The 24,766-nt window shown below is 40.0% G+C and overlaps 1 protein-coding gene and 1 pseudogene across 1 annotated transcript in view; one reads left to right on the top strand and one right to left on the bottom strand.

The window, feature by feature from the left end:
* CHSY1 (chondroitin sulfate synthase 1) overlaps nt 1–24,766 on the bottom strand; it is a 72,556-nt gene that overhangs the window by 38,740 nt on the left and 9,050 nt on the right. Inside the window, 1 exon segment of the mRNA XM_038532637.1 lies at nt 17,324–17,819. Coding sequence (XP_038388565.1) covers nt 17,324–17,819 — 496 coding nt within the window.
* LOC100684046 lies at nt 927–1,476 on the top strand (annotated as a pseudogene).

Raw genomic sequence — 24,766 nt, 5'->3', positions numbered from 1 at the left:
AGAGAAAGGAAGGGGAGGGGGAAGAGAAGGGGAAGGAGGGGGGGAATCCAACTGAATGAATTCCCAATGGTCAGAGCTGGAACAATTGTAGCAACCAAATAAAGTAGCATACGAACTGAAATATAAAATAAATACCTACGAGTCCATACTGATATAAATTAACAATTGAGTAAATGAATGGGAGAGAACAGACAAATCTCCTCTTTGGAATTCTATATAATATACATAGACAGTCTGACGTCAGGCTGTGGGAGCATAACTCCTCACTCCTTAAGTGTGGACTGTGCCTACCTTCCAAAAAGCATATTCTGGAAAGGAGAGGAAAGAGTTTTCACAGAGGAGACACCTAACACTCCCTCAACTAGGTGTCCCAACATCAATGGTGCTAAATCATGTTGACAGTATTATGACATGAAGAACAGCACTTCACTTCTGTGGTCTTCCTCTCAAATCCCATAACCCCAGTCTAAGCATGAGAAAAACATCAGAAAAATCCTGAAGAGGGACATTTTACAAAATACCTAACCAGGATTTCTCAAAACGATCAAGGCCATCAAAAACAAGGAAAGCTAAAGAAACTGTCACAGACCAGAGGGGCCTACAGAGACATGATGATAAAAAAAAAAAGACAGTAGGTAAAAACTAAGAACATCTGAGTAGAATATGGCCTTTATCTTCGTAATTTTTCTGTAAACCCAAAACTCTTGTAAAGCCAAAAGTTTATTTAAAAAAAAAAAAACAAGCAAATCAAAATCTGTTTCTACTCACTGTTCTGTAAACCACCAAACCTTAGACCAGTGATCCTTAAAGTGTGGTCCCCAGACCAGCAGCATCAGAAGCACCTGGCAACTTGTTATAAATGTCAATTTTCAGGTCCAGGGATGGGGTTCAGCAGTCTGTTTTAAAAAGCCCCTCAGGAGGGTCAAGCGGCTGTTCACAGAGCAAGTGAAGATGAATGCCAGAGGACTTGGATCTCAGCTGAAGGACAGTATTCCAGTTACTGAACTTTCAATAAGTGGACCTTTTGAACAGCATGATCTTCTTCGAAAAGGTCTGCCTTGTGTGAAAAACGAACTTTTGCCCAGTCATCCTCCTGAATTATCAGAAAAAAATTTCCAGTTCAACCAAGATAAAATGAATTTTTCTACACTAAGAAACATCCAGAGTCTGTTTGCTCCACTAAAATTACAAATGGAATTCAAGGCAGTGCAGCAGGTTCAGCGTCTTCCATTTCTTCCAAGCTCAAACCTTTCATTGGATATTTTAAGGGGTAATGATGAGACTATTGGATTTGAAGATATTCTTAATGACCCGTCACAAAGTGAACTAATGAGAGAACCACACTTGATGGTGGAATATAAACTCGGTTTACTGTAATCTGTTGTGCTGTTCATGAAAATAGAGGGGCTGCATGTTGTTTATAGTCATCTTTTTACTATAATTTGATGTATACAACATTAAAAGCACTGACACATGAGAAAAAATAAAAAGCCCCTCAGATGACTCTGACACATGGTAACGTTTACACGCACAGAGGACCTGATTCCTCATATGGGACATGGGTGGGACTGTGGAACCAGGTGATGCTCAAGCTGCTGGTCTGTGCACCACTTTTTGAGAATCACTGCTTCAGACCAAGCAAGCATTAACAATAGCCATTAGCTAATGCTTACCATCTGTGAGGTACTTACCACAACGTGACCATAAGAAACACTCCCACGTTAGAGAAAAGAGAGTGGTTTTTCTCAGGCCGCAGCCACATGATGGGACTGTGGAGCCTGTGTCCTGTTCTCTTGAGGGGCTGCATTTCTGGGTAACAGACCCTATTCATCTCCTGAGGCAGGTGTAACAAACTACCACGAACTGGGTGGCTTAGAACAACAGGGATTTACTCTCTCAGAAGTCTGAAATCCAACAGGCCAGTGGCCCACCAGAGAAGATTCTGCTCTCCCATCTTCTGGCTTCTGATGGCTGACTGCTGGCATTCTGGGCTTGCGGCCACATCGCTCTAGTCTCTGCCTGTCTTCTCCTTGGTGTCAGTATTATTTCTCTTTGCTTCTCTCTCATAAGGACTCTTGCCATGGCATTCAGGACCCAAATGGATAATGCAGGGTCATCTCATCTTAAAATTCTTAAATACATCACAAAGACCTCTTTTCCAAATAAGATGATGTTTACCAATTTAAGGGATTAGGACTTGATATCTTTGGGTGGTCATTACAACAACTTATTACACATACTATAAGTCAAGATGACATCAATGGAGTTCTCCTATAAAATTATAGCAGAGAATGAAGACTTCTGAACAAGGATCTGGCAAGTTTTTTTCTTCCTACAGGGTTGACCATAGACTACCACAGAAAATCAACTCTGAGTGTAGAATATTATCATCTTCTAAACTACCTAAAATTCAATCATACAGTAAATAAATACCTTCATCAAGATTCAAGAATTCAGAGGACTCTTTTTTTAGAAGATGGTGACTAACTAGCATCTTTCAATTGACTTTTGAGAAATTTTAAGACTAGCTTAAAGATTTCTTGAGAAACTGATCCGGGAATATTTGTTCTGCTGCTCTCTTTTGCATTAAAAACTTAGGGATTTGATCACACACTTCTTGTTGGTTCTTGGGTTGAGGTCCACCACTTTAAACCCATTTTAAGCCACTTTTTCAGCTAGACATTTACACTAGCTTGATGAGCGTCTAACAAAACTTACAGAGTACTATGAGATCCAACTGCTACCAGCTGAATATCACCTTAAACACATAAGTATACTGAAAATATCCCACTAAAGAAATGTATGAAGCATGAAAATTTTCCCTTTGTCTAAAATTGTCAACAACTGAACTTTACTGGTTCTTTTCAAATGACTACTGGCAACAGTTAAAATAAAAAGGTAGAGTGCAGCACAGTATGATACAGAAAATGCCACTTCATTAAGGTTAGACTGTAGGCTCTGCAGCTAGAATGCCTGGATTCAAATTCTGAATTGGGCACTTTACCATCTGTACATCCAGGATGTGTTCAAAAACCCCATTTCAGAGAATAGGGTAGCAAGGCTTGGGAGAGCATAGTTTAAACACATTTTCTCACCATAGCAAAAGTGTAGGATGTCTTTAAAACTCATCCTCTCAAAAACAAATTATTTACTATAAAGGCTTAACTGAATCAATACTCAATTATAACTTTCTCCAGGAATTAATAGTGATTTCTGCCTTCCATGGCAAGTGCCCACTTGGAAACCTTATTGATCTACTTACTGCAACCATTACAAAGTGAAGTAGATCACTTGGTGATCAGCAAGCTCTTTGTCCATTAGGAGTTTTATAGGCCCAAAGATGATAACAGGCTACGCCCTTGGTACATTTCTGTATCAATTAATTAAAGATGTGAAGCAACTTGATAATGGTGCATGCAACTCTATGGAGTGGCCAATCTTTTTTAAAATAAGCAAAAACAAATGTACCTGAATATCAAATTCCATGATAAATAAGATCTCTGTATCACAGGGACACAAGCCCCATCGCTTCTTACACCAAGCAAACAATATTCTAGCTTCTGCCCAGAAGGTGATGGTGGTTGACTATCAGCCATCTTGGTCCACCAGTCGTCAGCTGCCTCCTGAGGTTTATCAGTTTTAAGAAGTAATCCTGTGCATCAGTCATCAGTAGATTTAAAAGTCCAAACAGTGAGTGTTCAGATCCTTCAAGTTCACACTGAGCAAATGCAAATCAAAGATGAGGTCTTCCCAGCTCAGTCTCCTTTGCTGGATCCTTCTCATCTCTGATTTCTAGCCCCTGGAAGCCCCTGAGCTCAGCCATAGACTTTATCTCTACTAACTCCTTCATAGATGTCACTGGTTCTCTGACTTTAAACACTGGAAATGTTGATGACTCACACTCGTGTATCTATAGCCTGAACTTCCTCGTCTTCCTCTTCTTCCAACTGCTCAGGCAACTTTTCTCTCTCCCACATCTCATACCTCAGCAAGTCCTATCAGTTCTACCTTCAAAATTCATCAACAAGCTACCCACTTCTCACCACTCCCACTGCTGCCACCTGCACTAAGCTACGTTTCCCTCTGAGTTACCAGAAGTGCTTGCTCTCCAATCTCCCTGTTCCCCTTCTTGCTTCCCAGCAGTTTCTTCTCCACAGACCAACCAGAGTTGCTTTGAAACAGCTCCCTATACTCCTCTGTCCCAAGCCCCCAGTGGCCTGCCCAGCTCACTTAGCATAGAGTCCACAGTCTTTATCAGGGACAGGCTTTATAGGATCTGGCCCCTTCTACTCATGTGCCCCAGCCACCCACATTCCTTGCTGTCCTAATCATGTATACACTTCCTGCCTCCAGGCCTTTGCATGCCCCATTCCCTCTCCTAGAGATGGTCCTCTCTGGATATAAACAAGGTTCACTTTCTCAGGTGGGCTGGCACTCCCTGACCCCTCTATCACTCTATCTCCTCACCATGCTGTATTTCCTCAGAGAGTTTAGCACCATCTGCCAGTATATGTTTGTCTCCTCTGATGTCTCCATAAAGAAGTAAATGCATCATGAGAGCAAGCATTGCTCTGCTCACTGCTGCAGCCACAGTGTCTAGAACAGGGCCTGTCAGAGAGCAGGCATACAGGATAACTTATTTAAGGAGCTAACCATTTAAAAAATATAAGTGTATTTATATCATCTGGGATATTTCAATTTCCATACCCATCTTCTCCTAATGAAACAACTAGAATTCCAAATTATTGCAGAATCAACTCATAACAATATAAAAAGCCAACAGGCATTCCTCAGGTGGTTTAAAAAAAAAAAAAAAAAGAATGAACTCCTCTTTCTGCCTTAAGTAAACCACATAATTATAAATAAAAACAAGTCTTCTTTCTTAAAATTGAATATTCCTGTTGAAGGGGAATGCACAGGTATTAACGTATACAAAAGGAAAAGTAGTACCTACAGTATTTTTCAATAGAAAAATCCTTGAAAATTAGTGCCAGACAGGAAAGAAAATAACTTTGGACCAATTTCTTTATCCTCACAAGGGCTTACTGAGAGAAAACCCAGGAACAAAACATTATAGGGTTAACCATGATGATGTTAGAGCACTAGCGTTAAATTGCTAAGTGAATGCTGAAAGATTCTTTTTAGCCAGGGAAAAGTTTTGCTGTAATGGTACCATTACAAATTTCTTACAGTAATAACACGGTGCATTATAAGCCTGCTCAAATGATAAGCTCTTTATGAGGGCTAGAAATCTGCAGCCCTCTCAAACAAAGACCTTTCTGTGTTCAATTTCCTAGAAGTCAATAAGCTAAAAATCACATCCTGCACAATATCCACTTAAACTCACAGAAGATCCAGTCTTCTGTGGCTTCACCCCAGTTCCCCAGGGCACTGAGCGGTCAGCACCATACACTCCACTTCTGTGTGTCCAATTTGATCATCTCTGGGGTTTAACTACTTTTTATTTTGAAATAATTTCAGGTTTATAGCAGAGCTGTAAAGACAATAGAAAGAGATCCCATCTCCTGACCCCGCTTCCTCTAATGTCGACAACTTATGTAATTCCACTCTACACTACACATAATAAAACTAAAAACTTGACATTCACATAACACTATTAATGAAACCATAGGCTTTATTCAAATTTCATTGGTTTTTCCACTAATATCTCTTCTCTTCCAATCCAGGACCCTAATGCATTTGCCTGTCATGTCTCCTCAGTCTCTGCCAATCTGTGAAAGTCCCTTAGGCTTTCCTCACTTTTTATGATTTTGCAACTTAGAAGGACAATAGTCAGATATTTTGTATGTCCTTCAACTTGGATATGTTTTCTCAGGACCAGACTGGAGTTACAGCTTTGGGAGGACTAAGGCACAGGTGAAAAGCCATCTAATCCCATCACATCTGAGTACATGATATAAATATCGGCTTAATACTTCTAATGTTAAGGGGGTGTCTGCCAAGTTTTCCACTGTGAAATAACTATTTTTCCTATTCCCTACCCCATTCAAAAAATGATGGTAGCCCACAGTTAAGGGGAGGGAAATTAAGCTCCATCACCAGGAGAGAAAATTATTCAAAAAAATCTGTGAATTACCATAGTAATTAATAAAGACTTTATAACTCCCTCTTTCCTTTTTTTTTTTTTTTTGAACTGAAATTTGTTTGATTAAACAAATCTCAAGTTATGATTCATGGCAACAAAAGCTGAGGCAAGGAAAAGAAAAAAAGGCAAGCTAAGGCTCAGATTTATAACCAGAACACAAAAACAGACATTTGTAAAATCATCAATTGCAGAGACAAATAGATCTTTAAAAATATCATTTGGTTTTAGCTTTAAACTGTTTGTCAGTTTAATCTCTGGCCAAAAGTTCTTTCTTTTCATCATCACATCAAATAGGACTTCTTTCCTTGTCATTACTCAAGATTTATTGCTGACCAGCACTCATCCTCACTGACTTTCATCCGGCTACACAACTCACTGCAATTAACATGGCTTAGGGGAGAGAAGAAAGGAAAAAAGATTATAAAGCATTAGTCTGTCAAACATATATGACGAGCGGACACCTGTATGCCAAGTTCGCTTCCCTGACAACTGAACTGTTAAGTCTCTTACTGGAAAGACCAAAGTTCAAACTCCCTTTTGTCTTCTCTACTACCAGGACAATGCTTTGCATAGAACAGGAATCAAATGAAATGCCAATTAACCAAAACATAACTTTGGTCTCTATATAGTTCCAAAATATCACTGGATCATAAGAAATGTGGCCAAGTATTCATGGCATCGATGGTTCTTACCACATAAGCAAGAAGAACTATCAGAGAAGCCTAGAAACTGCAGATCACTGGACTCCACCTGCCAAGAGTCTGGTTCTGGGTTTGGGCTTGGAAATTTGCTCTAAAACAAACACCTCAAGTGATTCTCTCATAAACAGGTTCTCTTTGAGAAAGCAATCTAGTGTAAGACCTATGGACAGGGGATCCCTGGGTGGCGCAGCGGTTTAGCGCCTGCCTTTGGCCCAGGGTGCGATCCTGGAGACCCGGGATCGAATCCCACGTCGGGCTCCGGTTGCATGGAGCCTGCTTCTCCCTCTGCCTATGTCTCTGCCTCTCTCTCTCTCTCTCTGTGTGTGTGTGTGTGACTATCATAAATAAATAAAAATTTACAAAAAAATTTTAAAAAAAGACCTATGGACAATGCTAATACATGATGTGTACACACACACACACACACACACACACACACAAATATTCCCACTGAAAAAGGTCCCCATGTCACGGAGTTTGGAAAACTGATGTACAACATGTCTTCTTCTGCCTTACAGAGCTTTACCTCTCTCTGACTGTCTCTTCTGACCCAAACATTACGTTACCATCAGGTCCATTCTTGCCTCTGTTCCTTCACAGTCTTAACAGTTCAGTTCAACAAAGACCATTAAATATTGGAATTACAAACTTTACAAAGCTTTGCTGTTGCCATCCCTAGACCTCTTACAAATGTGAAAGGATACCATCCTTATTGTGCAGAACAGTCCGAAAATCTAGTCACTTTTAGAGAAGGGGTGACCCAGATAATTCAAGCCTCTTCCGTACTGTCCTCTCAATCTATCCCACTCCATTGTAGTGGTTCCACAGCCCTACACACTTTCCTGTGTTGCTCACACTATTTTGCCCTGGTTTATTGCTGGTTTACTATTATTAGGTAGTGAGGTATTCTTCATATACATCTGCCCATTTTCACATATTAATAGTAAGTCCTTAGAGCCCATTTTACTCTTATTACCTCAAAATGGCTCATACAGCACTTTGAATACTAATGTAATCTAAAAGGTAGACTGTCAGTTTATTACAGGAAATGAGTTGATGACATGTGTGATCTCAATCTTTTCAACTACAAAGAAAATACTATTCAGCTAATAGCTTAAGATAAAGAAAATGATATACTGATTCCACCTCCTGATTATGTGGCTAAGGAGCCCTTTCCTGTAAACTCAACCAAAGTTAAGTATGACTAGTAGTGACCTTATAATAAGAAAAGTGATTAATAAGAAGGCCTAGAACTATCTTTAACACATTCAAACCACACTTGAACATGGTGAAGACAAAAGCCCTTTGCTTTTAGATCCATACTGCCTCCCTCACAAGCACAAGATTCCAATATACCAAAGTGGTGAAATCATTTCAGAGATGTTTATGTACTTATAGAAGGTTCTGTTGTGCCAGTAAAATAATTACAGGTCCAAAGCAACTAACTTCTCTCCATTTTAGGTCAACTTTGATTTGTTCTGTCAGAATAGTTTTCTCTAATATTTAAAAGCAAAAACGAAGGAGTCCAACACCAGTGTTCCTACAAGTCATATTCAAGTACTTGTTTATACAGGTCAAAACCCATGCAAAGTCCTTAGGGAATGAGTTCTGCATGGCTTAGCTTTTCATTCAGATACTTGAAATATTTCATAAGCCCTAGCTCTGTGCCAAGCACTAGCTAGGTATAATATGCAGCATCTCAATTTATCCTTGAAACAATCCTACAAGGTAGCCAATTTCTTATGCCATTTTTTAAGGACATAAAGGTCCAGAGAAGTTAGGCAACTTGCTGCCCAGGAGGATCACACAGCTGGTAAAGAGTGGAGAATGAACTATAGAGATTCAAGCCCAGGCGTAGTGTGTCCTAGAGCATGTCCTCAATACTCATTCCCCTGCTTCCCTTGACATTTGTGCCATTTGGCCTCATCTTATGCCTCCCTTTTTCTCACCCCATTCCAACATTTGTCCCCTTGCCACATCTTACACATCTCATGTGTTACTCTTTACTATCCATCTCTCTGCACCCCAGCCCAGCCCCAATAGAATAGGAGAGAGCAGGGCCTCTACTTTCTACACTGCTGTGTCCCCAACTAGAACAGTGTCCTGATCATAGCAGATGTCCAGAAGTTATTTGAAAAATAACTTTTTTTTATGAATACTGTTGACCGATTGGTTGAAAGTTTTTCTAATTTTTAGAGCACAACTCCCTGACTCCTTAAGCAGAGGATAAGAGGATATTCAGAGTGATCTATATCACTAGAAAAGGCAAAATTTTAAGCTGTGAAGCTAAGGTTCCATTACTGAGAGTCTTAGCTGACATCAAGGAAAATGATAAAGATGTCCAAAAATTCTCTCCTTCATAAAAGCAAAGAGAACATGAACAAAACAGCTTCCGGCAACCCTTTCAGGACTCTGGATATTAGCCAAAGGCCTAGAATAGCCCAGGAAATATTTATATAAGAAAAACAGTGAAATTTTAGTAGCAATAGTGAATTTTGTGTCATTTTAACTTGCCGATTCCTACTCCCTTTCCCCAGCAATGTGGTAACCTTGAAAACCAACAGTCCACAATCATGGTGAAAACCAGCAGCCTGGCAGCCACTGGAAGGGGACGGAGCAGGACTGGAGCTCCTTCAAAGCCCCATTCCCAGAGAACTGTCATTATATGACCTGCCTAGTGGTTTCCTAGAAGACCCTACTTGTAAGGCTGTATTTATTTGACCTGACTCAGAGCCCTCCTATTACAAAAAGCCTCTTGGCAGGGAAGGGAGAAAATATTTGTCAACAACAATCACAGGCAATTGTTGAATATCATGTTGCCTGAGGAGGTGGCTAACAGCATGGGCAAACACACAGGCTAACCAAAAAGCTTAAAAAGAAAAGTTGAGGTATGATTTGTCCATAAGGGGCTTTGAAAAATTTTAATGTATTTGTGGGAACCTATAAGGCCATGAACATGCATGGAAGTGTGCTCATGTCCAGGGAAGACCAGAGAAGGCCCTAAGCTTTCATCTCTGGTTGACCTTGAGGCTCTGTACAAGCAGGAAGTGAGGCTAAGGAAGAGCTGAAAACTACATGGTAAGTGTTGAAGGCAAACGTTGAGTACACAGAGCCCCTAAGCCAAGACTGGGAGACTTCACAGTTCCAAGCATCAAAGGAAATATTTTCCAATCATTAGCTGACCCCTAAGCAAACCAAGCAGATTTTAGTAGCTATACACACAAAAAAAATACAGACTTTACAAAAAGTCACTAAACAAACAGCAGCAACATCATCAAACCCTGGGGAGGGGACAGAATCTGACTACCAGAGTTGATATATTATTTTAAGTATCCCATTTCCAAGAAGAAACTATCAGACAATGCGGGGGGGGGGGGGGGGGGGGGGGGCGGGGGGGGGGCGGGCGGGTAGTAGCAGCCAATAAGGAGATAGAAATTATTTAAAAAAAAAAAAAAAAAGAGCTATGTGAAAATTCTGGAGTTGAAAGTCATGATAACTGGAACAACAACAACAACAAAAAATCACAACAAATTTGAACAGATAGAAAAAAAGATCAGTAAACCTGAAGACAGGTCAACTGAGATTACCCAGTCTGAGGAATAGAAAGGAAAAAGAATAAAGAAAAATAGAAAAAACCTAAGCATATGCACAAGGCAAAAAAGGAGAACAAGAAAAAGAACAAAAATATTTGAAGAAATAACAGCTGAAAACTTACCAGGTTTGATGAAAAACAATCCACACACCCAAGAAGCTCAACGAACTCCAAGTACAATAAACTCAGAGAACCACACCTAGACATGTCATCATCCAACTACTGAAAGCCAGAGCCTCAAAAGCAGCAAGAAAATAGACTCATTGCCTATAAGGGATCCATGGAAAGATTAACAACGGGTTTCTCACCAGAAACCATGGATGCCAGAAAGCCTCCAATCAAAGTGCTCAAAGAAAAAGACTGTCAACCAAGAATTCTCTACCAACAAAACCATCTTTCAAGAGTGAAGGAGAAATTCAGGCATTCACAGATACACAAAAGCTGAGAGAATCTGTTGCTAGCAAATATATCCTATGAGAAATAGAAAAGGAGGCCTTTCAGCCTGAAGGGAAAGGACACTAGACATTAACTCAAATATACATGAATAAAGGGAATATGGGTAACTGCATAGGTAAATATAAAAGGAGGGCAGCCCTGATGGCCCAGCAGTTTGGCACCGCCTTCAGCCCAGGGTATGATCCTGGAGACCCGGCATCGAGTCCCACGGCATCGAGTCCCACGTCAGGCTCCCTGCACGGAGCCTGCTTCTCCTTCTGCCTGTGTCTCTGCCTCTCTCTCTCTCTGTCACGAATAAATGAATAAAATCTTAAAAAAAGGGAGGGGGGCAATATAAATATACTGTTTGTAACACTTTTTCTCTAATCTGATTTAAAAGACTATGCAAAACAATAATTATAAATCTGTGTTGATGGGCCTATCCTGTATAAAGATATAATTTGTGTGACAATAATAGGAAGGAATAAGAAGAAAATAGAGCTTTTATCAAAGCAAAGATTTTTGTATGCTCTAATTATTAAGTTGGTATTAATGCAACCTATGTTGTTATCAGTTAAGGTGTTAACTGTAACACTCAGGGTAGCTTCTTCAAAAATAACTCAAAAAAAAAAAAAATAAAAGTGACAAGAGAGTAAAAATGTATAAAAAAAAACTATGTAACACAAAAGAAGGTAGCACTGCAAGAACAAAGAAACAAAACAGACATGATCTAGGAAACAAACAGCAAAATGACAGACACAGTATCAGTAATGACGTTAAATGTAAATGGATTAAACATCCCAATTAAAAACTGATCCAACTACATGCTATCTATAAGAGACATTTTAGATTCAAAGACACAAACAGGGGTGTCTGGGTGGCTCAGTAGGTTAAGCATCTGACTCTTGATTTCAGCTCAGGTCATGATCTCAGGGTTGTGAGGTAGAGCCCCATGTTGGGCTCCTCGCTCAGTGTGGATTCTGCCTGGGATTTTCTTTCTCCCTCTCCCTCTCCCTCCACCCCTCCCTCAGTGCACACACCCCTCTCTCAGTGAAATAAATTCTTAAAAAAAAAAAAAAAAAAACAGGCTGAAAGCAAATGTATGAAAAAGATATACCATGCGACAGTAACCACAAGAGTCCTGGAATGGTTATACTATCAGACAAAATAGATTTCAAGACAAAAATGGTCACTAAAAACAAAGAAGGAAATTTATGATAAAAGGGTTCATCCATCCATGAGTGCAGATATAACAGTTATAAGCATAAATGCATCTAACAGAGCCCAAAAATACATGAAGCAATAACCAACACAAATAAAGGGAGAAACTGACAACCCAACAATATCAGAGACTTCAATATCCCACTTTCAATAATGGGTAGAACAACTAGACAGACAAACACGGAAAAAGACCATGGTCAACATACAAATCAACTAGACCTAAGGGATCCACAGAACACTCCACAGCAGAACACAAGTTCCTCTCAAGTGCATAAACAACACTCTCCAGCGTAACCATATGTTAGGTCATAAAAAAAAAGTCTCAACAAATTTAAAAGAACTGAAATAAAACAAAATATGTTCTCCAACCATATGGAATGAAATTAAAAATCAATAACACAGTGGTGGGTCTTAGACTTCTGTCTGTTCACAGTCTCATTTTATCTTATTTTTCACTTCTTTGTGTCCTTCCCACTCACTGTTGATACAGTCTTTATATAGTAGTGCCCTTTTGTGGATGATCATTGCCCTTATGATCTGTTAGGAGCTTGGAGACTGAGCCATCAAAGCAGAACAAAAAGCTCCATAGAAAACCACGCAGGGCTCTACCTTGGAGAAACAGCGTTAGTGATCAGTGTTTGGAGCACCTTATTCTGGCCAACTAGGGGCCTGCCTGGTTCTCGGCCAGGTAAGGTTAACAGCTCAAAGGCATGAGGAAGAAACCCCTAGACACAAGTCAGCTCTATGACAACCAGCATTAAGAAACATTATGTCTTCCATTATTAAAGAAAAAAATTCCCAGGCTTCTCACAGAAAAATGTTCCACATTCCTTTATAAGCCAGTCAGACGAACAAGGAAAAATCTTCTCTTTTTTCATATTTTGCTCTAACTTCCCAAATTCCCTTGATGATATACCTTCCTCACAAAGAACATCACTGATCTTACCCCTTCCCTGTACGGTTTTATCTTTAAGATTACTATCACGAGGGCAGCCCCAGTAGTGCAGCAGTTTAGCGCCGCCTGCAGTCCGGGGTGTCATCCTGGAGACCCAGGATCGAGTGCCATGTCAGGCTCCCTGCATGGAGCCCACTTCTCCCTCTGCCTGTGTCTCTGCCTCTCTCTCTCTCTCTCTCTCTCTTTCTGTGTCTCTATGAATAAACAAATAAAATCTTAAAAAAAAAAAAAAAAGAAACCTTTCCCGCTTTCATTGGTAATGATCATTTTCTACTCGAAATGCCTTCATTACTAGTCAAATGTTCAGTTAAAATAAGAAAAGCAAGATCTGGTTGCTGGTCACCCAGCTGTGTTCTGTTTGTGAAAATCCACCGAGCTCTACACTGACTGACTAATCTGTGCACTTTTCCATAGGTATAATATACTTCAGTAAAAAGTCAAAAATAAAATGAAAAGATTAGGTCAACTGTCTTTATGTTCCCTTATTAAAAGAGTGGTATAGTATTTCATTTGTTTGCCTAAATAAATTGTTTCAAACTTTTCAATAATGTTTCTCAAAAAAATCTTGTGTGCCTTTGACTTATAACGCCAAACTCATGTGAAAAGGGGGAGCCGGGTTTGCATGCTCCACCTTTCCAACAGTATTAACAGCCTCAAGGCCCATATTCTTGCTCTGGGCTGGGAGGTCTCAGTAAGCATTGAGGAGCATTACTAAAATCATCTTATAGTTTAGTCTTCTATATTGCAACCACAACTTCTTAGTATGAAAATGAAGTATTTAAAGTATTTAAAGCCAAAATGCCAAGGTCACAAAAGACAAAGAGGCTTGCGCAAACAGTCCAGCCTGCAGGTGGCTTTGGAGGCATGACAACCAAATGCAATCTCTAGGCTGGGTCCTGTGATGGAGAAGGGAGAAGGGAACACTGTTACATGGGACTGGACTGCGTCAACAGGGAAAATCAGAATATAAATGGTAGGTTAAAGTTTCCATGTTGAATTTAAACTCTACTGTGTTTATATAAGAGAATTTCCCTATTCTTAGTCAAAACACATTGATGTTAAAGTAAAGGGCTACAATGGTAAGATGGTCTTAAATGAGGGGCAGGTCTATGTCCCTGTACGCAGGGATGGGGGAAGACACTCAGGAAGAGTGGAAAAAGATAATGGTATAAAATGTTAACAGGTTAATTTGAGTATAGGGTATATGGATCCTTTGTGCAATTTTTTTTTCTGTGAAATTAAAATTATTTCCAAATAAAGTTTTTTTAAAAGCCACATATTGGGATGCCTGGGTGGCTCAGCAGTTGAGCGCCAGCCTTCAGGCCCAGGGCGTGATCCCGGGGTCCGGGATCGAGTCCCACATCGGGCTCCCTGCATGGAGTCTGCTTCTCCCTCTGCCTGTCTCTGCCTCTCTCCCTGTATGTCTCTCATGAATAAATAAATAAAATCTTTTTTAAAAGCCATATATTAGTAAATAGCCACCAATAATAAGTCAAGCTTAAAAATGAATCTGGATTTTGATTATGACAGTTGTTTCTTTTGAGCCATTTTAATTATGTAAGTGTAATCTCAAGGCATTATTTTAACTTGAAAAAAAAAATTTACACCTTCCAGCTAGATTTATAAGAGCTAAATAAGCACCTTCTGAGACCCAAAGCTTATTAACATAAGTGTCTTTAACATAAGACTCCACCTCAATCATTTCTCATAATGTGAGCTTTAATGGGGAAACTAGATTTACAGGAAGTTCTCATCCACTGGAGGGATTCATCTTGCCTGAGTGGTGAACACAATGATAAATCCTAATAACAACTTAGGTTAAGAGCACTGAAAGCCCTACCAAAAGAAGCAAAAGAAATCAAAGGTCTAATAAAATGGCACATGTCCCCATAGAGGTAATTCTTAAAAATGAGAAAGATGAAGAACTGTGTATGAAAGACAAAATTTTAAATATGCAGAAAAATATCTGGAAGATCATTCCTGTCACCCAAGAGAGGGGAGAATTTCTTATCCAAGACACACAAAGCACAAACCAGAGAGGAAAAGAAAGAAATTTAAGACTACACTTTAAATTCACAAGCACAAACCAGAGAGGAAAAGAAAGAAATTTAAAACTACACTTAAAATTCACAATTTGCATGTGAATACCACATTTAAAATGAAAAGACAAGCCACTTTGGGGAGAAAATAATCTCTCACAAAAGGAGCTCCCAAAAGGGCAGTACCTAGGAAAAGCTGTCACCGTGAGGCATTTACACACATGAAAAGCAGTGGGGACACCACCCAAAGCTGACCACCCCCACACTGCCCACACTTCTTGGGAGAGCCTAGGCAGGGACAGGGAACCACCCAGGGAGCTTCCTCATCCACCAGATCCCTTTACTTATTTAATAAGGTCATTTACAAGGTGCCTCTAGTCAAAGAAATGGCTCCTGGTGTCCAGAAAGGATGATTTCCAGCATCCCAACTTCAAGCCTTAGAGAATTTCGGCTATTACAAAATAACAGGGGGAAAACAGCCCTAAAACTATCTCCCAACCCCTGCAGCCCCAGGACAATACTTTCTAACAACATCTTGGCACTACTGCTAGGTCAGAGTTCTTGATAAACAAGAAATTGGCTCTATTGCTATCTACCTAGCAGTATTTAAGATACAACACCGAGGCACGTATTTTTAAAAATTCTCTCAGGGATCCCTGGGTGGCGCAGGGGTTTAGCGCCTGCCTTTGTCCCAGGGTGCGATCCTGGAGACCAGGGATCGAATCCCACGTCGGGCTCCCGGTGCATGGAGCCTGCTTCTCCCTCTGCCTATGTCTCTGCCTCTCTCTCTCTCTCTCTCTCTGTATGACTATCATAAATAAATAAAATTTTTAAAAAAATTATCTCAGAAGGTTGGCCTATCTGTTACAATTCCAGCAGGAGGGCTAGCTTCAGAGATCAAAGGTAGCATAAAACATTCCAAAATACACAAGGCACTACATGTTTTAACCATAATGAAACATACTAAGGTTGTAACTGCTAAATTAAAAATGGGGAAAATGCAGAAACACTGCCTTTTGTATTCTGCTTGAAACCTAATGACATCCCCAAAGAGCTTTCCTCCCTGCAAAAATCCATGACGACAGAGATCCTCCCGATGCCCCCTCCCCCAATCCAGTGACCAATCTTCCCTGCAGGGGCAGGGGTGGGGATGTGGAGGGGGAAGAGACCCACAGAGATCAGAGGTTTCACTCAAATTACATTTGGGATTTAAAAATGTTTCTTTTATAATTAGAAAGGAACATGAAAACTACTTCCTGTATTCTTGAAAATGTTCAGTTCCCTAAGAGTTCCAACGAAAAAACAGTTATTAGGAAACCTTTAAAAGCAAGTTGGGGGGGGGGGGGGGGCGGTGAGGGCAAGTACTGGCAAGAATACTCTTTCTTCACTCAGGCCCTTTAGAAAATTAAATCCCAACAAAAGCTAACAGTTTACATCAGAAAGTATGTTTCTTTTTCTCGGGCAAAGGTCTAGAAATTCCCTCTGTTCCTTATAACTATCAGTAGTTTATCGATCTAAACACAACACAACCTAAATAATGTTTTCTACTCTGACTAGTATCAGATCCTGTAACTGCAGGCACATCTGCCAATAAAAACAGAGAAAAGTCAAAAGCTAACTCATGTTCTGGAGAACATTTAAAGAGAAAGCATCTACAAGTCAACTTCCTACAAAAAACTGCACTCATCTGTCAAGGTAACTCAGATTGCCTACCAACTATTCAATAAAGAACAACCATATTGCAACTTACCAATTACAAATTAACTGTCTAAAAAGTCAAGGTTTAAAATATATGCAAAGTCAAATGCTTTTTTAAAAATATCATTACTCATTTTATGAATTCTAAACATGTCAAGTTTTAAAACTGTGTGGGTCAACATGACCAGATAAGAAAAGTCAGGCCTTTGGGAGAAGAGGGACAGGGAATGTTGACACACTTGAAATCACATCTGCAGAATCAGCAAAAGTCAGATTAGATGAATTTTCTGGATAATCATGAAAATATCACCGTTACCTACAGTGAACTATAGCGTTTCTTTGGGCTCCAAATGCCATTACTAACTAAGCTTTCAGGACAAAAGTACAGAAGGTATGTCCTAAAAATGAAGGATAAAAGGTGCTAAAGGAATTCAAATTATAAAAACTAAGGTAAAAATGTGCAATAACTTCATTACCAACTTCAAGCCTTAAAGAAGGCTTATATTATCAGTGGTTTCCTATGATTGGTTAGCAACTAATGATGAAATTAACAAAATTTTTTTTTTCTGTTCTTACCTCATAAGACCAGACACACTGCACCCCCGCAAACCTCCGGACACATCTTCCCACCTCCACGTCCTCATGAGTAGTGTACATTTCTCGGAGACACTTTCCAATGTGTGGTACCATTCTCCGGAGAACCTCCCGGCTCATGATCACACCGGGTCCCCCCATGCAGAAGTTCTCACCGGGTTCCAGGGCCAGTTTCCCCATTTCTTCCGTAGTGCCCAGTCCTGTCTGCCCAAGAAAGAGGGGCTCACTGCTATTCAAACTCCTCAGAAAATTCTCCAGACGGTCTCCTTTGATATACACGTCATCGTCTGCTCTCATAAACCATTCATACTTGTCCAAGTAGTGGTCATGCATGTACTTGAGCATCATGAAAGACTTCTTCTGGGGTGGGTAGGAGTCGTCCACGCCCCGTAGTGGCACTATTGGAATTGGTATCGATGTGTCTGAACCCTCACTAGAGAAGAATTCGACTTTCCCAGGAATTGTCTTGGACCATGTTCTGGAATTAAAATAAGTACCAGTGAGAGAACAGTTTATTTCAAGCTTCTCATTTCCAGAAATTCATGTATCTACTCATGTTAAATCACTGTGTGTTCAACAGGAATGATAAAAAAGCTACTTGACCTGCTTCCTTTCCTTTAACGGCAGCCCAGGCTACGAGGTATTGCAAAGCCCAAATTCACTTTCAAAAGAACCCCAACAAAAAAGAATGATGAAGTGTTAAAATTTTTCCAGGATAACTAAGTTTCAGCTGTGGCTGAAAACCAAATTGGCAGGGTACCAAGGTCTGGATCTCCAGGTCAATTTTCTGATACTATCAAGTCCCTACCCACAAACTCCTCCACTCAATAAGACAATTAAAAAATCAAATTCTTTTATTTTGGCCTCCCTTCCCCTATGATCCTGCTTTGTTTCTTAAATTCCACATATGAGTAAAATCATATAATTGTCTTTCTGATTGACTGATTTCACTCAGCATAATAAAACAAGACAAAATTAGAGAGAGACACAAACCATAAGAGACTCTTAACTCTAGGAAACAAACTGAGGGTTGCTGGAGGGCAGGTAACTGGGATGGGCATTAAGGAGGATACTTGATGTCATGAGCATTGAGTGTGATACACAACTGATGAATCACTGCACTCTACCTCGAAAACTAGTAATACACTATATGTTAACTAACTGAATTCAAATAAAAAATAAAATTATTTTAAAAAAATCAAATTCTTCAATGAAGTTTCTCTGACTTCACATCAAGTGCCAAGTATGTGCAAGGCCAGGGGGATGCATGCAAAACACAGACACCGATTCATGGAGCTGTCATTGGGAGAGACAGAGGTTTATCAAAGCAGTCACATGTCACACGCAAGTGTACATAATGGTAGAACTAAAACATGCACTCTGAAAGAAAGGCACCCAGACTGACTTAAAGAGCAAACAGAAAGAACGCAAACTAGACACATAGCACAGAGAATGCTTCGCCGAGACAGAGGTGACTGTCAGGCTGCATGAGGGGAGCAGACACCCTTCGCGCTATACAAGCTATGGAAGGAATGGGGTAGAAGTAGATGAGAGGGGTGCTTTCTGCAGTCCTCCGGGGTGCCGTGGAGGAGAGGCCTGAGGCCACAGGTGAGAACTGCTTTGACAGCCCAGGTGACAAGTGTCTTCAGGGGGTGCTGCTCCTCCCACTGCTGGAGGAGAAACTGGTGATGAATGAGAAAGAAACAGTAAGCAATCCTGCTGCCAAACACCTGATTGAAGGCCATCGGGTTATCTTTTCTTATGCTTTCTTCATACTCATAGTAGTTCATCTAAAAAACGCATTTACACAGGTGACTTCTAGGATAAATTGATCACAGAATATAAAATGAAGCAGTTAATTCAGCCCTAATATTATAAAAAAGAACCCTTCCCAGGTGCTATTCTCCCCCAATATATTTTTGTTTTACTTATCTATCACAATTATACATATTGTGGTGAAAAGTGACCTTGAAGTGTGAATGAAAACCACACACATCTTAAATGTAAAGTCTTAGGAAGAGAAAAAGATACAACCAAACCTCTGGTGAAGGGGTACAGAAGTAGGGAAATGAGAATGGCAGGGGAGGGGATAAAGAGAACTTGATCTCTTTATTCTAAGTGTCTCTAAATTGAGAAAATTTTTATAAACACAATATATTACTTTTTTGGAAAAGAAAATTTAACGTGAAACTTATCATTTTAACCATTTTTTTTAATTTTTATTTATTTATGATAGTCACAGAGAGAGAGAGAGGCAGAGACATAGGCAGAGGGAGAAGCAGGCTCCACGCACGGGGAGCCCGACGTGGGATTTGATCCCCGGTCTCCAGGATCTCGCCCTGGGCCAAAGGCAGGCGCTAAACCGCTGCGCCACCCAGGGATCCGATCCTTAACCATGTTTTTAAGCATAATGTTCAGTGCAATTAGGCACATTCACATTGTTCTTCAACATCAACACCTTCCTCCATCTCCAGAACCTTTACATCTGCAAAACTAAATTTCTACTGCAAGGCATTATTTTTTAATTCCATAAACAATCTACAATGAAGCACTTAAAAAGCAATTATTGGCTTTTAATTCTCTTCCTAGCCCAAATATTAGGAATACAAAATGACTTCAAACTTCTCTCATTCAATGGGGCGCCTGGGTGGCTCTGTTGGTTAAGCATGTGCCTGTCTGCCTTGGGCACAGGTCATGATCTCAGGGTCCTGGGATCCATCCCCTGCCTACTCAGCCAGGGAGTCTGCTTCTCCCTCTTTCTCTCTGCCCCTCCATTCCATGTTCTCTCTCTCTCTCTCTCTAATAAATACATAAAAATCTTAAAAAAAAAAAAAAAAAAACTCTAATTAAGCAGAGGAAGAATTCAGTGAACTTTTTGTCAAACATGCTTCTTCTTGAAAAACCAAGGACTAAATATACATCATTTTTCATCAAAACTAGAATGTTAACTGTAAGATACACCATTGTTTTTTGTACCAATAAGATAGAAAAAAAAAGTGCCAATCATAACCACAAGATGCCAGCAACTGTAAAATGTATCCTGATTTGAGATGTTAAAATGTGGGGGCGGAAATGTGCATCTTCAAATGATGGAAGACAGCAGCAGTAATGTTTTCCCCTTAATACCTATGGATTTAAAATGGGCCTATGGAGTCTTATGCCATGTACAAAACTTTTTAACCAAGAATTCGGTATATATGGAACCTGATGGGACTCCAGATGCTGTACCAGGTACTATATACTTCATTTTCAGAAAGCATAAGCTCCTGAAGAAAAAGGTTGAAAAGTAAATGTGGCAGGAACAGGGCAATTAAAGAGAAACCACCCTTTCCATTAAGAGACAAGTCTTTTTAAAGATGAGAATGAACCACAACCTACACAGAATATATAATATAACCTAAAGACCCCCTTCTAGCATGCTAATCTAGAGGGGAGACAACCTCCCACCCCCAGGAACTTGGTGACAACAAAGGTGTTGAAGACATACTAAGAGGACCCCCATTCAGGTCAAGGAGCCCGATTCCTTCCTTCAGTAGAAATTTTTGTTTGGCGGTCACAACAATTATTTGAAAAAGTAAATAATTTCAGTAGTTGGCACATAAGTGAAGTCAAGACATCCTGCTCACTTAAATGAAAAAAGTGACTTAAAGTGTTGTGTGTGTGTGCACGGAAACCTGCAGAAATCATTTCTGAGACATTTCCAAGTGAGTTTATCACTTTCCATAAGACACACTACCATTTCCTACCATTCCTACATGCAGAAAGAACCTGATTTAATCAAACCACAACCAGAAAACAATTACTAAGAGGTAAAATTCACAGGCCTGATGGAGTTAAAATATACTACCATTCACAGTACTTCTGAAATGTAATTTAAAGCTAAATAGTCTGTGTTATCTCATAACTGATTACACATGGATAGTGAATAAAATCAACTAAACTTTAGCTTCTACCCAATTGCTTCTGAACTAAAATGTGATTAATACAAAAGACTAAGTTCAAAACAGTAACTATGGAAGTAGCCAAACCCCAGAAGCTGTTAAGATCCTAAAACACCATGACATTCCCTGAGATGTGAGGTGGGTAAGCCAATGTCTGCCTTCAAAGGAACCACCTATTCAAGAGACGGCACAGTACGATGGTTAAGAGCATGGGTTCTGGAATCAGGCTTTTGGGGTAAGAGTCCTGGCTTCATTCGGGGTAAGCCTCTGTGTGCCTCCCCCTCCTTGTCTGTCAGCTGGGGACAATCATGCTACCTGCCTTACAAGGTTGCTGGGCGGGTCAGATGGATTCAAAATCTACTGTGCTCAGACATCAGCCCAGCACGCAGTAAGCATTATGTCAGTGTAACTTATTAGGGAAGACAGGAATGTGCAAATAAGACAGTGAAAGAGAAAGTGTGGGCTGAACCTGAAGCAATCGGTCACAGGATCACACACCACTGTGGAGGCATTACAGAAAACGTCACTTCTCACATTTCTGGCTAAAAACCTGACACTCAAGCTATCTGCAAGAATTCCGATTTACTGTCAATCTTAGACAACGTTAGGGTGGAAGTCTAGTAAGACCTTAACTTTTAAAACCGTTTTCACTTCTAAACACTGGAATCCTTCATCTCAGCCTGAGCATCAAAATGCATTTTCGTCTGGATTCCGACATGCCCCAGCAGACACTCAAAGGAAGTGCTAACAGAACAACCATCACTGAAGCGATTAATGCCTTAACTGTGACTTGAAATCATGTAATTTGTCTAAGAAGAGAAACCAATTAATTTTAAAAACAGACAATCTAACCTCAAATCATCCTTAAAAGCCTCTCTGCAGTTTTATGGTAACTCCACCCAATTATTATCTTTTCCTTTTTAGGTAACCCAGGGAAAAACCTCAAGCTGGCCTCTTCTGTTCTAAATGACTGGTAGTTTGAGGGAAATCTCTCAAAATGAAGTTTCTGCAAATCCTCCAATCTTAAGAAATTATGATCTTTTCATTTACGGTACCTTTGGCTTCAGGAGCTCTGGAAAGTTAGAGTATTCTGGAACAGAAATCATGATTCACCATCCTGGGGGACTTGGGGGCGTGCCTTAATAATGGGAAAGAAGTAAAGGAGACACTGCAGAAGAAGCAAGACCGGCCTTCTTTCCGTGACAGAAACAGGTCAAGCTCCTTATTTTCATAAGCAAATGTCAACTTTGCCGTCGACACATTTGTTACCGGGAGCAAAGAGTTCTCCCTTAATTGAAACCACAGAACATTTGCAGAGGCCCTTGCCAGCAAGCTCAATTTTCAATGCACTGATAACCAACTCTTGCTAAAGCACAGATAAGACAATTGAAATTGGAGAGAGCCAAGCAAGCTATCATCTTTTCCTCCTGGCCTCTAAATGCTATCCCTACACCAAGTTAAATCACAGTTAAGTGATGCAGCTGGACAATATTAGCTTTGCTAAGGAATGCCTTTGCTGACTCAGGACTTCTCATAGTCTCCCTTTCTGTCTGGTTATTGTTTTCAGAAAAACTATGTAAAATACACTTCTGTACAAAAGTGCATCTATAGCATGACTCCTGTCTGAAGGACACATTCATAATACATGGACAAATTTAATAAGCAGGCAAGAGTACATCCTTGTGACGTGTACTATTAAAGGAACAAAAGTACACATACAAAAATATTGTACAACTTTAACCCAAAAGTGTTTACTATGATTATTTTTGGATGGAGGACCAGAAAACATTTAATTTTCTTCATATTTTCTACATTTTCTGAATTTTCTGCAACAGATAGGTATATTTAGAATTGAAAAAAAAATTTTTTTCTTAATCTAGTAAAAACTTTAAGCTAAAAAGGATCCAAAGAAATGAAAAGATTTGACATCAGAAAATTCTACTTCTGTAATAATTTTTATTCTATCCAATGGACAAAAACTAAAGAAAAATAGAGTAAGATTGAGTACTTTCTTTCACATTTTCTGATTTTTAATACAGTGATTTTTATAAGTAAGAGAGAGAGATCTTCTGTGATTTTCCCCCAAAATCACAGTTAAATATATTGTCAGACAGTTATAGTGAGAAGTCTGAAAGGACTCATAGGATCCAATATCCTCAGAATTTGGAGTCATGGAAGGAAGGGAGACTATCATTTTTTCCCCTTGTAGAACTGACAGGTAATAAGAATGTGTGTGTGTGTGTGTATACATATATATATACATATACACACACGCACATATATTTGTATTCTTCCCTATAATAGAAAATATTTAAGATAATGTAACCAAAAGGCATATAGAATGAAAATGTGAGCAAGAAAATTAGGCCAAAGTAAAACAAAAGTAAGGAAGTCAGAGCAAGGCAGGACAGTGGTACCTGTACCAGGGCAGGTGAAATCCTGGTAGGAGCTGCCTGCTCAGCTCTGTGCTCACAGGAAACATGGAACCAACCAGAGATCTCTGCAAAGACGCCACCCTGACCAAGGGAGCCACATGGTGAGACCAACCGCCATCACGTGGTCTGTCTGTCTGCTAGCGGTGAGACCCGATCAGCAGGCAACCACAAGATGCTGCAGGACTGTGTTTCCCACTGCTCGGGGTGAAGTGAAAGGAGGATTCTAGATACTAAGACCTGACAGAAATTTCTGCCCCTGGGGCCCATGGGACGGAAAGCAGGGCAAATACAGTGAGTTTCCTTATAGGAATCTGATGGAGCAGCAATCTTAGCTCATGCTCCCAAAAAAGTACAGAGGACAGTTCTTTGCTCCCAGTCAGAGCAGCCATGCACTGGAACTTCATCAGGCCTTGGGAAAACTCCAAGGTCTTCCAAGGCTCTCAAGTGATGATGACTCAAGGCCTCTCCTGGAGCTGAAGGAATGCCCTTTGTCAGGATGCTATAAGCATTATTCAATCCATTATCTCTGTCCTGTGTGGGTATGAGGAACAAGTGTACTTAGCTGGTTACCCTTCCCCTTACGTGGTTTCCGGATACCAGTTTCCTCTTCTAAAGTCTAACTGTCTTACTGGGTAACCTTATGACGTGAGCAATCTCAATTCTTTCTGGAAGTAGGTGGGGGGAATAGAACAGAAATCACAAATCATGGGGGAAAAATTTTTCAAGAGAAATCAAATTATATTCCTTACCATTAATCCTAAAAAGTAGACTTAAGGTGAAAGCAAGCATTAAGACTTTTTTTCTCCTGAATAAAGCTGTTGGTGGATGGATTACAGCTTCCCACCTCAACAATGGCCTGGGCACTAGCCCAGGAGGCAGTTCCAAGGTATTAAGGGCTAATAGCAACTTGCCCTTTGAGCCCAGGTTCACAGCAAACAATGGAAATACTCATCAGTACAGACCACAAAAACGCCCTTTTTGAAACCTAAGAATTAAAATTTGGACTGTTAAAAACAGAAGGCAATTTCTGGTCTCGTGATACATTTCCG

The sequence above is a fragment of the Canis lupus genome, chromosome 3 (genome assembly GCF_011100685.1).
Source record: "Canis lupus familiaris isolate Mischka breed German Shepherd chromosome 3, alternate assembly UU_Cfam_GSD_1.0, whole genome shotgun sequence".
Lineage (NCBI taxonomy): Eukaryota > Metazoa > Chordata > Mammalia > Carnivora > Canidae > Canis > Canis lupus.
This window is presented reverse-complemented; position numbering and strand designations above follow the sequence as displayed.